General features: G+C 36.8%; 1 protein-coding gene across 3 annotated transcripts in view; it reads left to right on the plus strand.

Moving 5' to 3' along the window:
• Window positions 1–13,883, plus strand: part of ELOVL7 (ELOVL fatty acid elongase 7) — a 74,003-nt gene extending 60,120 nt beyond the window's left edge. For 2 of the 3 annotated variants that reach the window (XM_060635724.3, XM_060635726.3), the window contains exons 6-8: window positions 1,980–2,085; window positions 9,251–9,387; window positions 11,207–13,882. In XM_060635724.3, the coding sequence (XP_060491707.1) occupies window positions 1,980–2,085; window positions 9,251–9,387; window positions 11,207–11,416 (453 nt within the window). In that variant the 3' untranslated portion in view covers window positions 11,417–13,882. Of the gene's footprint in view, window positions 1–1,979; window positions 2,086–9,250; window positions 9,388–11,206 lie in introns of all 3 variants that reach the window. The other variant, XM_060635727.3, reaches the window with a different exon arrangement.
• Window positions 13,884–16,771: the final 2,888 nt, after the last annotated feature.

The following is a 16,771-nucleotide window of genomic DNA, read 5'->3' on the forward strand; positions in this document are numbered from 1 at the left end:
ATTCCTTTAAGAGGATAAATGCTTCATAATTCTTAAACATAAATTAGGATATCATCCCTGGGGTAACAGTAATTTTGGTAATATCAAAACTATCTCCAGCTGCCATTCTGAAGTTCATGCTTACTAGGTGTTCTCTCTTCCCACATAAGATCCTTTGAAGATCCTTTGAATTTGGATGACTGGGCTCTGGGAGAAGCAAGTGCCATGGAGTAGGGTACATGATGAGAGGAGAATGCTGTGTACTTCTGTTTTCAGAGTAGCTTAGGAAAGCTGGATATTTATCATATCTTTGGGATATGTGGGTCTTAGTTATCTGGAACCAGTTCTGTCTGTCTAAGACAGACAAGTGTGTTCTATCTTCAGAGTACATACAAATATGTTTCTTGTAGCAAATCTCAACATGCTTCACCTTCTCACCTGAACAATCACATAATGTTGGAATTGGAAAGGACTTTAGTGAGCATAGCATTCAGTAGTTCTCAAACTTGGGCATGCATTAGAATTGCCTAGAGGGCTTGTTAAAAACACAGATGCCTGCACCCCACCCCTAGAGTTTCTCATTTGCTAGGTCCTATGTTGGCCTCAAGAATTGCATTTGTTTTAAGTACTCAGGTGACGTTATTGCACCCCACCCCTAGAGTTTCTGATTTGCTAGGTCCTATGTTGGCCTCAAGAATTGCATTTCTTTTAAGTACTCAGGTGATGTTATTGCTGTTGGCTTAGGGTCCACACTTTGAGACCTCTACTGTAGTTCAGTGATTCTCAGCCTTCATGAGGCTGAGGCAAGAGGATTAACTGCATTAGAAAACAACAACAACAACAACAACAACAACAACAAAAACCTGGGTCCCACCTCCAGAGATTTGGTGCCAGATGGTCTATAGTTAGAAACCAGGCATGGCTGTTTTTGAAAAGCTTCTTGGACATTGGCATATACAGCCAGGGTTGAGAACCACTAATCTGGTTCAGAGCCCTCAATCTGAAAGTAAATTGAAGCCAGGAAGGTAAGTAATTTACCCGGAGGAATGCTGCTACTGTCTGGGGTCAGGGTCCCAGATAGCTGGTTTGGGGCTTTTCTGTTGCACCATGCTGCCTTCTTCCATGTGCATAATAAGCAAATGCTTCTCGGCCTCATTTTTTTCTGCTTTGCATGTTCTCAGTTCCACGTTCCACAAAAAAACTGTTGGTGCCTCTGTGTTCTTCCCTGAACCACATTTTTCAAATACTACTATGGATACTTTTTTTGCGCTGCTCTGTTTAGCCTGTATTTAGAAGTCTGACTCAATACTGGTATTCTGAATTTTCAGTATTTTTTGAACATTTAATTCTGCTCTTGAATTTAAATTTCCCCCTGCTTTTGCCTGCCTTTTCTCCTCTTTGTTTGTAGAGTTTCTGCAAACCGCGGGTGCATTCAATCTGGATGGTGCCTTTGCTGCTCTTCTCATTTTTCCTAGGCTACTTTTTTTTTTCCTCCATCCTGTTTCTATAAAACCCCTCAAGTTTTTCCCTTTTCATCTTTATCTACTAATAATGTGCTAACTTTTGATTTGTTGCAAGTCCTCTTTCAGTTTGCTTAATCCCTTATCTAAATTAGTAGGATGTGTCTTAAGAATTGAGACTCTCTGCTTTCCCATGTACTTCAAAATCCACGTGGATGTTTTCCTGCCAATAATAATTCTTTCAATATTCTTTGGCCATGTTCTTCACTTTCCATTTTTTATTTTAAAATCTGCATTCAATTTCTTTAACACCTTTTTATTGATTCTCCCATGACTAGGCATCATACCAAAGTTCCTTCATACTAATGAGCTTTTGAGCTACCCCTTGGAGAATCAGCTGCTTCTGTGAGCATTCTCTAAGGCAGCCCTTTCAGAGCAAGTGATGATGGGAAATAGTTTGTATTTTGCCAATATTTTTGTAACAGTAGATATATCATTGCATGATTTTGTATGAACTTGATTTTTTTAAAATTATTTCAGATCTTTTTTGTTCTGCGTAAGAAAAATAGCCAAGTGACTTTCCTGCATGTCTTCCATCATACCATCATGCCATGGACCTGGTGGTTTGGAGTCAAATTTGCTGCAGGTAGCCAAGGGAGATTCGGGATCATGTGTAATGAGCGATTACATTTTTGTATATTGTAAACACAAATTCTGTCCTGAAATGTGATTTAGAAGAAACTCAAAACATCAAAGAATTAATTTGGTCAAACTTCTGACTTTCATTATTACCTGAAACATAAACTTTTAACCTAGATCCCTCCTCCACCCTCCCCTCTTTAGATACACATGACTTTTAGGTATAGTCTTCTACTCATATCCTTTAGTTGTTTTGTTTGGATTTTACTCTTTCCCCAGATAGTTCTTTTAAATGTCATTAACTAAATAAAAACAAAAAAAAAATGGTACAAGCTTTAATTTCATAGATATATAGATAAATACTCCTAATTGTTTCCAGGAAGTTAGAATGTTGATCTCAAGTTCTAGTCTTTTTTGCATTCACATTTCATCCCCTACCAATTCTGTAAAGATGTGTCAAATTGTGGTTGTCTAAACTTTGTTAAACATCCCACCATATTAAAGGATATTATTTTGATATTTTTTCAAGTTATAAGTACTTTAAAACAAAAGCTTGGCAAACAGATTCTTGTTCGTTTGGTTTTCATTTTATGCTTCTGAACATCTAGAATCGGAAAAAACAGATTAAGTAATTTTACCTTCTCATAAAGTATTAAATAAATGATACCCCCAAGGATATACACGTATTAGCAAAAATTGGTTGGGAGATTTATTTACGTGAGTTTATTAAATTTAAGAACTCTTCGAGTTAGATAATACTTTAAAATTTCTGCAAATAGCTCACCTCTATTATGCATTCTGACTTTGTATGACTAAAAAGAGAAACCACGTTTGAGGAACTCTTCTTTGAGTTTTAGAGTCTGTAGGCATAGGGAAAAATCTGCATATCTTGTAACAGGAGAGGGTATGAATAAGCTAGTGGCATGAAAGAGATACCAGAACCTAAAGAAGCCAGAGGGCTGTCTCTACCATGGCCTTTGGGCATCAGATTTTCCAATATGTGAAGTATTTCTTTGCCCCAAACTGGCATTTATGTGTCACAGATTTTTAAAAAGTGAAAGTCACTGTTTTTCCTTATAATGTATGTAAAAATGTAACTCATTATAATAAGATAGTCTCTTCTGTGTCCATTTCATAAATCAAGGATAGGTATATTACTTAGTCTCCATTATTATCCTTAACTTCATATGTTTTTGTTTTCTCTCACATGCATATCAGTTCTTTGAATAGGATTTTCATTGACATTTCATTTGTGTTGGCCCAAAATTAAAAAATACCATCCATTAATAAAATGGTTATGAATTCTTGTGTATATATAATTGTGAAATTCAGATGGTATCAAGGGACATTTAGCTCATCTTCTCTTTTCAGCAGTTTGACTCCAAAATTATCAGAAATAGGTATTTATTTTAAAGTATGCTAGCAAAAGTTCTTTCACACCCTTATAATTTATTTATGCAGATTTCTTCTCTGAGACTAGAGTGTTACATCACAACACTGAAAAATAAATATAAATTTAAAAAAGATTGGGAGGAAGTACCTCAAAATACAGTGATTTAGAAATAGTGCACAAAAAGTGGTTTCCCTCTCCACCTTTATCCTTCTCTGTTTTTTCTAAATTGAATATCTGTTGGTTCTATAATGGAGAAAATGGACTTTATTTGAAGAACAGAGTTGAGCAGTTTTTTTCCTAGATTATCTAGAGTGATTTTTTTTTTAATTTTTAAAAAAATTTATTTAAATCCAAGTTAGTTAACATATAGTGTAATACTGATTTCAGGAGTAGAATTCAGTGGTTCATCACCTACATAGAACACCCAGCGCTCATCCCAACAAGTGTCCTCCTTAATGTCCATCACCCATTTATCCTATCTCCCCACTCAGCACCTGTCCAGCAATCCTCAGTTTGTTCTCTGTATTTAAGAGTCTCTTATGGTTTGCCTCCCTCTCTCTTTTTATTTTTCCTTCCCTTCTCTTATGTTCATCTGTTTTGTTTCTTAAATTCCACATATGAGTGAAATCATATGATATTTATCTCTCTCTGACTAACTTATTTCGCTTTAGGATAATACATTCTAGTTCCATCTATGTTGTTAAAAGTGGCAAGATTTCATTCTTTTTGATTGCCAAGTAATATTTTGGTGTGTGTGATATATATATATATATATACACACACATACACATATATACATACACACACACACACACAAATACACACACCACATCTTTACCCATTCATTAGTTGGTGGATATTTGGGCTCTTTCCATAATTGCGCTGTTGTTGATAGTGCTGCTATAAACATTGGGGTGCATGTGCCCCTTCGAATTAGCATTTTTTTATCCTTTGGATAAATACCTCTAGTAGTACAATTGCTGGGTTATAGGGTAGTTTTATTTTTAATTTTTTGAGCAACCTCCATACTGTTTTTCAGAGTGGCTGCACCAGTTTGCATTCCCACCAGCAGTGTAAGTGTTCCCCTTTCTCCACATCCTTGCCAACATCTGTTGTTTCCTGAGTTGTTAATTTTAGCCATGCTGACAGGTGTCAGGTGGTATCTCATTGTGGTTTTGATTTGTATTTCCCTGATGATGAGTGACGTTGAACATCTTTGCACATGTCTGTTAGCCATCTGGATATCTTCTTTCAAAAAGCGTGTGTTCGTGTCTTTTGCACATTTCTTCGCTGGATTATTTAAGTTTGATAAATTCTTTATAGATTTTGGATACTAACCCTTTATCTGATATGTCATTTGCAAATATCTTCTCCCATTCTGTCTGTTGCCTTTTACTTTTGTTGATTGTTTCCTTCGCTGTACAGAAGCTTTTTATCTTGATGAGGTCTCAATAGTTCATTTTTGCTTTTGTTTCCCTTGCCTCTGGAGACATGTCTAGTAAGAAGTTGCTGCAGCCAAGGTCAAAGAGGTTGTTTTCTCCTCTGGGATTTTGATGGTTTTGTGTCTTACATTTAGGTCTTTTATCCATTTTGAGTTTATTTTTGTGTATGGTGTAAGAAAAGGGTTTCAGATTCATTCTTCTGCATGTCGCCGTCCAGTTTTCCCACTACCGTTTGCTGAAGAGACTGTCTTTTTTCCATTGGATATTCTTACCTGCTTTGTCAAAGATTAGTCAGCCATACATTTGTAGGTCCATTTCTAGCTTCTCTGTTCTGTTCCTTTGATCTGTGTTTCTGTTTTTGTGCCATTACCATACTGTCTTGATGATTACAGCTTTGTAATATAGCTTGAAGTCCAGAATTACGATGCCTCCAGCTTTGGTTTTCTTTTTTTTAATATTACTTTGGCTATTTGGGACCTTTTCTTGTTCCATCCAAATTTTGGAATTGTTTGTTCTAGCTCTGTGAAGAATGTTGGTTTTTTTTTGATAGGGATGGCATTGACTATGTAGATTGCTTTGAGTAGTATCAACATTTTAACAATATTTGTTCTTCCAATCCATGAGCATGGAATGTTTTTACAGTTCTTTGTGTCTTCTACAATTTCTTTCATAAGCTTTCTGTAGTTTTCAACGTGTAGATCTTTTACCTCTTTAGCTAAGTTTATTTCTAGTTATTTTATGGTTTTGGTGCTATTGTAATTGAGATCGATTCCTTGATTTCTCCTTCTCCTACATTATTTGTGTATAGAAATGTCATAGATTTCTGTACATTGGTTTTATATCCTGCTACTTTGCTGAATTCATATATTAGTTCTAGCAGTTTTTTGGGTGAGCCCTTTTCTAAAGTGTATCTTTGAAGGGGAGCCTGGGTGGCTGTCGGTTAAGCGTCCGACTTCGGCTCAAGTCATGATCTCACATTTCATGAGTTCAAGCCCTGCATCGGGCTCTGTGCTGACAGCTCAGAGCCTAGAGCCTGCTTCGGATTCTGTGCCTCTCCCTCTCTCTGCCCCTCCCCTGCTTGTGCTCTCTCTCTGTCCCTCAAAAAAATGAATCAATGTTAAAAAAATAAATAAATAAATAACAAATCACAGATTTTTAAAAAAAGTGTATCTTTGAGTCCATTGATAGGCTTCCATTTCTAAACAAGTATTGCTTTTGATAATGAAATTTTAAAAAAGAAATTCCTGTTTTCCAATGTTACCCTATTTATGGACATTGAACACTTTGTAGTGGGTTCGTTGTCCACACCTTAATCCCCCTTCTGCTTTACAAAATGCAAATACTTTCTTCTCTCTTATACATTCCCTAAGTTGGCATTTCCATTCAGTCTTGCATGTGGAATCTAGTAAACACTTGTACACCTATATCTACTTAGTGACAAGTACAGTGATAAGAGCTGAGATACTTCCAGAAATGTGGTTTGGCATTGACTTTCATTCCTAGAATGAAACTGTTCAGTTTAAACTGTTCTTTCAAAAACTTGAGCACAGCTGATCTCTATCTAGTATTTAATTTCCTGTTTGCCTGTTGTACACTTCTCTGGCATAACAGCAATCCAACTTTTCTTTGGAATATGATAAAACGTTTCTCTGGCAGGTTTTTATATTCATTATGCACATATTCCCTTCCAGAGATATGGAGAGCTGTGATAATTACCCAGGTGATTCCTTTATTTTTCTAATCCAAAGGAATAAAATGTGATGGCACTAACTGTAATTCATTCTGAGATGTTAGCTTTTCAAAACTATTGTAAAGAAGAAAGCAAGCTTAGAAAATACTTTATTAGGAAAGCCTTCCAAGAAAATAAGTTAATTTTGATGGCTGATTTTGATGAGTAACCCTTACTAAACACTGTTAATTATGTTAGTGCTTTATTAAATTCCTGTCCATGGGATCCTCATTTTAGGACATTTAAATGGTGAAAGATTCTGAGTGGAAAATAGTCTTCTAACAAAAAATGGGAGAGGTGTCTTAATGAGAAAGGCTCTGATGTAGATTGTTAATCAAAGGTGAAATAGGTTTCCTGTCTGTTTGTATAATCAGGAGACACAAATGGAATTGAGAAGTATTTGGCATATGCCTGTTAAGCAGCTTGACTCCTAACCTATCAGAAATAGACAACTATTATATTTTTAAATCACCTCAGAAAAGGTGTTTTCACACCACTATAGTTTATTTATTCAAGTTTATTTTGGGAAAAAAGACCAACCTAAATGTAAATAATAAAAGGTGGGAGGTTGTTGATAAGCTGCATTAATTCAGTTTCTTCTGACTTGAAATTTATGATAATTAAAGAATTGGCTGAAATTTTATTTACTCTAGTAAGGGAAAGTTTATGAAGCATAGTATAGCAGAAATGAGGCATGGGGGAAGTATTTAAATTACTCAAAAATATTTATTTTATTTAAAAAAGGTTAAAGGAATACTTTAGCAGTGGTAGTATCCAGAAGTATCTAAAATTTCTCTGATTATGAGTGATTATTAAGTCATTAGTTTCTACTATGCAACAATTTTTGTTTTGCTTTAAAATTTCTGGAATACATAATGCTTATGAATTTGGTCCTTTTTCTAATGTAATTGTTCCACATTTGTGAGGTTTTGTTTTATTTCTGGAATTAAATAATACTGGAATAGGGGCACATAAATGGCTCAGTTGATTAAGTGTCTGACTCTTGGTTTTGGCTCAGGTCGTCATCTCACAGTTTGTTGGTTCAAGCCCCACGTGAGGCTCTGCACTATCAGTGCAGAACCTGCTTGGGATTCTCTATCTCTCTCTCTCTCTTTCTTTCCGCCCCTCCCCCATTCATGCTGTCTCTGTTTCTCTCGAAAACAAACTAAAAAAAAAAAAAAAAGAGTAATGGAATAAAGAAAGTGGAATATTTTCGAGAAAAATTTAAATCTCAGATCCGCATCACTAAGCTGAATCAGGCTATACATAAAGAATGCAGCTTCTTCTAGATGGTCCGTCTTAGGAAAGATGCCAGGGAAGAGTTTTTTTTTCATTTTTTGCCCCTACTATCAGCTCATCACCTTGTTACCCCTTCCACTACTACAGGTCCAGCTAAAGACAATTGAAATGATCTTTGCTTCTGTTCTCCAAGGATTTTTTGCTTCAACTCTAACTTGAATAGGACCAGTAGGAGATATAGTGGTTAGAAGAAGAAAACCAAGATAAGAAGGCACAATTGATAATAATCAAATGGAAGCGGTAATCAAAGATGACTTAACAATTAATTAATGTTTATTTTGGAAAAACAATTATTTTTAAATAACTAAGGCAAACCTAGCTTAGCCTACTGATGAAAGCCAGTGGTTTTACTGCCAAAGTTTTGTAGCACGGGAGAATGGATTGTGATGAATTCATACAGTGTAATACTATAATACTGCACAGAAGTAAGAAAGCAAACTACTAATATACATAGCAACATGGATAAATTCTTAAAAACATTATGTTGATTGAAAGAGAGTAGGCTTGGGGCACCTGGGTGGCTCAGTTGGTTAAACGTCCGACTTCGGCTCAGGTCATGATCTCATGGCTTGTGAGTTCGAGCCCCGTGTCGGGCTCTGTGCTGACAGCTCGGAACCTGGAGTCTGCTTAGGATTCCATGTCTCCCTCTCTCTCTGCCCCTAACCCACTCGCATTCTGTCTCTGTCTCTCTCAAAAATAAATAAACATTAAAAAAAAGAAAGTAGTCTCAAAATCTGTTGTATAATTCTATTTATATGAAGTTTAATAAAAGGCAGAACTATAATTTTAGCATAAAGGTTACTTTGGGAGGGGTATATTCTTGGAAGGGGGACATAGGAATATATGTGATGTTGGAAATAGTCTATCTAGACTTTGGTGATGATTATGTGGGGTGTATGCCTATGTAAAAAAATCATCAAATTATACACTTAAGATTAATGTATTTGTGTACATATGTCAACCCTCACTAAAAAAATGAATTTGATTACTATTATTTAGCATATGCCATGTTAAAAAAGTAACACAGCTTAATTTGTTAAAGTATATCCAAATTATAAGACCATCTTAAGGTTAAGATATAACAATAGACATGCTAATTTATTTTTAAAGTTTTGCATCTTGTATTTTACTGAATGAATGTATTATCCAGTTCCCTCTAATTTAGTAGCTGTTTAACAAGATTTATGTTTTGGATGCATTTCTTTCTACTAAAATTAAAGAAATATTTATTCTAAAAATCTCAATTTAGACAAAATGAGTCTCGTTTTAAGGAACAGTGCCCCCATTTTATAATAATTTTATTTTCCAGGTGGTTTGGGAACTTTCCATGCCTTTCTAAATACAGCTGTACATGTAGTTATGTATTCATACTATGGGCTATCTGCATTGGGACCAGCCTTCCAGAAGTATTTGTGGTGGAAAAAATATTTGACATCATTACAGCTTGTGAGTAATTAATTTTCTTTAAAATCAGATACAAAACTAAATTGCAGTCATTCCTCTTCCCTATGAATCAGGATAGTAACTAAATAAAGAAGTTACAAAACAATAGGGATATAGTGTGTCTGGCTCCTATGTTGCATCCTGTCCTTATCCTTTTCCTGTAGTTTAAACTTTTGTCAAGAACTGTGTTGAAAATGAAGTGTATTTGGTAGCCGAGAAGCTCAGTTGAACCATAATGTGTATCTTTATGCCATCTTTATACTATTTCTGCTTTTATATTAAATAAATATAGTTATGATCAAGATGATCTCAAAGTTATTTGAACCACAGTAGGCATAATATTAAATTAGAAGTTAGAAATTCCATATTCTAGATCTAAATGACTTTGAGGGAGGGAATGTAACTTTGAGAGCATTAAAGATGTAGAGTGATGGTATAATAAATATACTGACAAAGTTGACAACAGTCTAAATAACCAAGTATAAGGAAATAGTGAAATAAATTTTTTTAATTCTTACTTTGGGATATTATGAAATCAAGAAAATTATTCACAATTGTTTTCTTTTTAAGAATTTTTTTCTGACTGTAAAGTAATATATGCTCATTGCAGAGAAATTAAAATATCTAAATAGCTTGTCTTTTCTATACTTATATATGTACACTTGTGTGATTTGCACTATACTGCGTATACAACTTTATATTGGGCTTTTTGCACTTAACATTACTCTTAAATGTTGTAAAAAATGTTTAATAATGGGGCAAACTATTCATATAGAAAAAAGAATAGACATTTGTTTATTACTATTTCAAACATGTTGGTTATACACAAACACACCTACATCGAATGTTGAGGGTGTCACTTAAGCTTCCTAAGGTTTCATCTTCTTGTCTGAAAAATGAGAGGGATAGCTACTGCACAGGAATGTCATGAAAGTTCATTCAGATAAGGCAAGGAAAGTTGATGATGATAATAAAAGAAACTGTGTGAAAATCTTAACGATGGTTACAACTGGATAGTTTATAGGTAATTGTTATTTATTTGTATGGATAAATGTTTACTTTTCTAAAATTCCCTCAGAACTCATGTTGCCTTTTAATCTGGAGAAGAAAGCTATCCAAAAAATCTGAACATTAGCCTGGAAGTGTTCCTCTTTAGACTGTGTATAATGTTCTGGGACAAAGAGCCCTTGGGCGTCACTAGAACGGTGATCAGTAATGTTTCACTCCTTACAGATTTTCTCCTGCCATTGGCAGGATATATTTTTATCTATGACTGTGGATGACAGGTGGCAGATATAAGGACTCAGAGATGCTTTGGCTCCTACAAAATTGCTGGGGCTGTAATTAGAATGTTTGTAGTTCCCCAAAATTGAAATACCTTGTCTAACAGCAAGACAGAATATTTGAATTGAAATTATTTTAGAAATAGTAAGACCATAAGATAGTGGTTCCTTGTGCATTTCCTCAGTCGAGGACTCAAGTCAGAGACGTGCCAAGAAAACCTGCTCTGATGGTCCTTCCTCTGGGTACAAAAGGCCTCTTGCACCTCACAGCTCCAGGGCATTTACATGGGGCCCCGCTCGAGTTATAGAGTTTGGCAGGACTGCATAGTGGTTCCCAATTCCAGTCTGGATTCTGACACTGTCCTACCCACTCTCACATCCATGGAGGGCAGATAGATTTAAAGATAAAATTCCCTACCCAGCAGTCCGCTAGATGTGGTTGGAGAGTGTTTAAACATAAGCAGCCAAAGAATGCATTAGATAATTGCTACATTGTGACTTCATATCTGAATAATATTTTTCATTCTTTCATCTCTTAGGCCCAGTTCATTATTGTCACTATCCACATAGGCCAGTTCTTTTTCATGGAGGATTGCAAGTACCAGTTTCCAGTCTTTCTGTACATCATTATGAGTTATGGGTGCATCTTTCTGCTGCTCTTTCTCCATTTTTGGTACCGTGCTTACACCAAAGGTCAGAGGCTGCCCAAAACTGTGAAAAATGGAGTCTGCAAAAACAAAGACCACTGAAATGCAAACACAACATGAATCTATGAATGAGACTGGTATCTTACTTTCCTTGACAATCAAGAGCTATTTCCATGTGAAGTGCATTTTGTATATTTTTCAAAACCAAGAGCTTGTATTTTTATGATAAGTTATTGGGGTTTCTGATATTTGAGAGCCCAAAGCTCCCAGATAACAGACCTCTGATAATTAGAGCCTAAAGCAGGCGGTTTTTCAGCAGCTTTTAAATCTAATCTAAAGGTTTTATTTAATACATTTTGTTATAGTGAAAGGAGGATATGAAACAGTATAGTACTTTTCAAAGAAGTCCGGTATAGATGAGAAATATCGTTAGATATTTCGAGCGTGGACAGAGTTCTATGCCATACAATAGATTCCTTCTGCCAGGTCTGAAAACCTCTAACTGTGGGCGCTGGCTTTGTTGCTTGTTGATTATATTCAGAAGAGTATATATACCCTGGAGTTAAACTCCCATTGTAAAGAGCTAACACTGGTGAACGTGAAGTGAATTTTTGATAAGTCGTTATTTCATACCACTAACAATTTTTAATGGATCTCTTTTGAAGCTGCCACCAGTTTTGCTGATAGGACTTCCCACAGCACTTTTGTTGTATCAACTGTTCGAAAGCAACAGTAATTTTGGTTAGTACATTGATGCACTTGACACTAAGTTTACGTTAATATTTTGAAAACAAGGTGATTTGTTCTGTGGCTTGATGAGCACTGTGCTATTACTGTTTTGCAGTTAACTTTATGTATTTCTGGAAAGAGGTGAAATACTTCTGGAAAAGTATTCTGTAGTTCAATGGGAAAAATCGGTTTTCTGTTGTATTGTAATGTCACTTTCTCATGTTGTCCTGGTTTAAAGGATCATCCTGGTTAAATGTGTATTGGCTAGATGTGTGAACGTTCACATCATTGGCACGCTGCAGGTACCCTTAATCATAAGTGATTTTAGACCACCTGTTATTCCCAGTTTCCAGAGATGGGTTGCAGTCATGAGTAAAGAAGCCCAAGGCAAATGGTGGCACAGAAGTTCTCCAGGGAATTTTTGGTTCTGGAGGCTTTCTTAATAAAGAGAGAAAGAGAACTTGTTTAATAGTTGTTATAGATACAGTGCATGGGAAAGTGTTTCCCAGAAGTATGAATTCTTCAATAGCCTGGATTTCTTTTTTTTCAAACCTATAAACTCTATAATGAAGACCTGAAATTCATTTTGCCTACTTTTGTTTCTTCACGGATATTACTTCCTAAAATTCTCTTGTTCTCACTTTTTCTTGGTGGCAAACCCAAACTACTGGTCGATAGAGTTTTGCCCCAGAAACAATGATATTTGCACATTTCTGAATTTCTCCCTATTTTTTTCTTTTTTGTTATATTTATAGTTGAATTTGAAGGGCTGCCTATGCCTGTATGACTTTAAACAATTAGTACTTATGGGATGGGCCTCAGTTGTGTAACACAGTGCTAGCATTGTATAGCAAACCTGAGTTTTTCCTCACTGTAAGCTCCTGTAGTTCAGTTTGTCCCCCCAGGCCACTAATCTATACCATGGCCTCTTCTCTTAAACTTGCCAGGTTTACACTTGCCTTTAAATGACCTTTACTGATTTCACTTGCGTATAATTTGAGAAGATGAGAGCTGATAAATGGGGGAAATAACTTGTTTTTCTTAAATAAGGAACAAAGGACAGAAAGCAGAGCTAAAGGAGCAGCTATAATTTATTTCTCTGAGGGCCTCAGGATTCCTTCAGTGTTTTCCTGTTTGGACTTTTCATATCCAACCTGTGCTAAAAAGAGACCATGTAGTAGGTACTGTTACACATGCACACAATTCCCAAGGACCCAAGTAGGGAAAAGACCAAAAGGAAGCGAAACAGGAGAGTTTGGTTTTCATAATACTTTCCATCCTGCATTGTACAACCTCTTCTAACCTGCCTATAGTCTTTAAAATGTTTGACTTGCCAGAGAACTAGCAGCAACATGTGATGGAACTGGGTTCTAAATTATGAGAATAGAAGTGGAGATCTGGGATGTTACATAAAGAGAAATCACAGCTAGCAGAAGTATCCTCCATGGAAACATCAGTAGATCAAAATGAGTATCACTGGATATAGGATTTGCATGGACAATGTTTTATTAAAGCGCTCTGTAGGTCACATAGAGTTTTTTTGGGGGTTTCATCCACTTTTCAAGACTTCATTGCCTTTGGGTTTACTTACCTAACAAATAAAGAGGCCAGTTACAAAATCTGGCTTATGACGTGAAGCTCTATGAATCCTTGAAAACCTATGTGTGTATTATAAATCAATACAAATACATAATTTTAAATATCTATTTACAGCCTAAATGGAGTTGAATTCTTAATTAAGTGGACTACATTGTACTTAAATTATAAAATCATGAGTTTAAATTTTCTCAGTTACCTCTCATTTCTGTTAAATTGTTAAAGACTATGGAAAATTCTGTGGATATTGTCAAAGCTTGTGCATGTGTGTGTGTCTTTTATTTTGGAATTTAAACGCATATATTTGCATGGGAAGATGGTTTTATTCCTGAATATTCATTTAACCAAAGCATTTTACACATTGGTTGCCCACTTGCTATATTCAGAGCCTCTGCTAGATATGAGAGTGATACAAAGATGCCTCTGACATAGTTGGAGCCTCCTGAAACTTATAGACTGATGGAGGAAATTATGTAACCAGGCAGCTAGGTGCCATATGAATGAAAGTTGCTCACTTAGAAAGCAGGGGAGGCTACATGAAGGAATTAGAACTTGGGTTGTGTGTTTAAGGTGTACAGATTGCAAAATGGGTGGTGGGTTAGTGGGCAAGGTATTATAAGTAAAAAGAAGTAACAAATCAACCTGACACAAACAAAGAAAAACAGCAAGAACAAAGCATGGCCCGGGTAAGGAAAGTGTAGGGAATGGCTAAAAGACCAAAGCAGAGGAGGATTTTTTGCAGGTGAAACAGAGAGATGAGTCCAGAAAGGGAAACGAGGTCAGAGCTTGGGGCCCACGTGGCTGTGACATCTGGGCTTGATTCTTCAGGAAAATGAGAGCATTCAGCGTTTTTTGAGGGAGGTGAGGTTTAATCAGAGTGGTACCTTAAGAGTCATCTGGTGGGGCGGGGTGGAGTGGCAGCTTTAGACGCTAAGGAGAGAGATAAATTGGTTGATTAAGGGTGAGGGGAGGAAAGCCAGCATGTGTGACCAGAAAGAAAGGCAGATGTGAGAGAGCTTCTGAAGGGAGAGTTTCATCTAGGCTGACCATGGATGGGATGGGTAGCAGGGTCCAAGGAAGCTGTGTGGTGGTGTGGAAAGTGGTCTGAAACTGAAGCCATGGGGCATGGATGTTAGATGCCAAGTGACCTTGGAGAAGCCAGTTAACCTCTCTCAGCTTCTGTTTCTTCATCTGTAAAACGATAGTACAAGTTCTCCTTGCTGGATTATTGTGTGGCTTAAATGAAACAATGTATTTAAAAGCCCTTTGTGGTAATTGATAAAAATAAGACCATAAGCACAGAGAATACTAACTCAGCAGGCTTAAATGGGGAGGAAAGCAAAGTGAGTCCCTAGCTCAAAAGAGCACAGAGGTCACATTTCTCTCTACTTCAGGTGGAGTAAGGTATGTGATGATTGGGGAGGGGATGAGATAAAGGGATTGAGGTAAAATTCTTTTTTTTTTAATTTTCAAAAAATGTTTATTTTTAAGAGAGAGAGCAAGTTGGGCAGGGGAAGAGAGAGAGAGGGGGACAGAGGATCTGAAGCAAGCCTGACGATGGGCTCAAACTCATGAACCATGAGATCATGACCTCAGCTGAACTCAGATGCTCAGCTGACTTCACCCAGGAGCCCCTTTTTTTTCTTTTAAGGAAGCAGAATAAGCATGTTTCTTTATTCTAGGGATGACGTGAAGAGTGAAAATGCATAAACTGTGGGGAATGGATGTGCTTAGGGATAGATACAGATTTCAAATACTTCCCAGCCTCCAGGAGAGCCCTGCTGGAGACCATACACTTGTAGTGGTCCCAATTTGCATAATTGTGTTAGCCCATAATCATGTAGGCATGGAGAAGACTTGGAGTGACCAAGGTAGGGATTGCAAGAAAGATGCAGCAGGACAAGGGAGGAGGTTGAGAACGCCAGCAAGAATGGATACAGTGATGCATTATGAGAGCAGAGTGAGGCTGTCAAGGGACAGTGGTGCTTACCAAACTCCTTATATGTATCATGCAATAAGAACCTCACAATATCCCTATAAGTTAGATACAATGAGGTAGCTACACATATGGAAATTGATGCTTATACCATTTACATAAAGTGCCCAAGATCAGGAAATTATTGGGTGGTAGAGCTGGGTATCAAAACAACTCTCTTTGATTTCAAAACTCTTAACCATCATGCTGTATGGCCAAGAAAGGCTGATGGAATAAGGGAGTGAACGGATTTGTAAGTTTAACTGGGAATGATGAAAACCTAAAAATAACAGTTCCTTAAACAAGAGAGATGTGCTTTCTCATATAACGATCCAGAGATAGGCAGTGAAAGTTGGATTAGTTGTATTATAATATCTGAGACCCAGGAGATTTTTGTCTTGCAGTTCTGCCATATGGGCTTCCTTTCACATAGTCCCCTCATCCAAAATGGATGTTGGAACCATCCATTAATATACATATAACCAGCCATTAATATACATTTCAGCCAGCATGAAGGAGGAAGAGGATAAGAGAAGGAATGTTCTCTCCATCTAAGACCTATAATGAAAGTGATACATCACTGGCCAGAATTGCCACATGGGTCACATGTAACAGAAGGAAATCTGGGAAATATACTCTTTATCTTAGGCGACTCTATCTAAAGTCAGAGATTCTATGTCTCTGGGAGAAGGAGGTGAATGGGCATAGTGGGGGCTGTAGTCTGTGGTCAGCATTTCAAACTGTGGAGTAGTACTGTATAGCTCTGGAAGTGAGTGGTTGATACAGAATGGGTATGATGGTTATTGGAACTGAACAGACTGATGAAGTGTTAGACATGGTGGTGGATGGTTTGACTACATGAATGTTGAAAGGCCTCAGAATGATGAAGAGTCTTGGAATGAAAAACTAGCCAGATGATAAAGTGCTCTGAATGTGAGTATATGGCCAAGAAGACAGTAGATGACAATAATGAGAAAAGCAAATGAGCAGTAGCCTCAAGATCTGGGCTTGTGTATGAATGGGGTTCTTTTTAAAAATTAATTTTAGGGGTACCTGGGTGGCTCAGCTGGTTAAGCGTCCAACTTCAGCTCAGGTCACGATCTTGTGGTCTGTGGGTTTGAGCCCTGCATCAGGCTCTGTGCTGACAGCTCGGAGCC

The sequence above is a fragment of the Panthera onca genome, chromosome A1, assembly GCF_046562875.1.
Source record: "Panthera onca isolate mPanOnc1 chromosome A1, mPanOnc1 haplotype 2, whole genome shotgun sequence".
NCBI lineage: Eukaryota > Metazoa > Chordata > Mammalia > Carnivora > Felidae > Panthera > Panthera onca.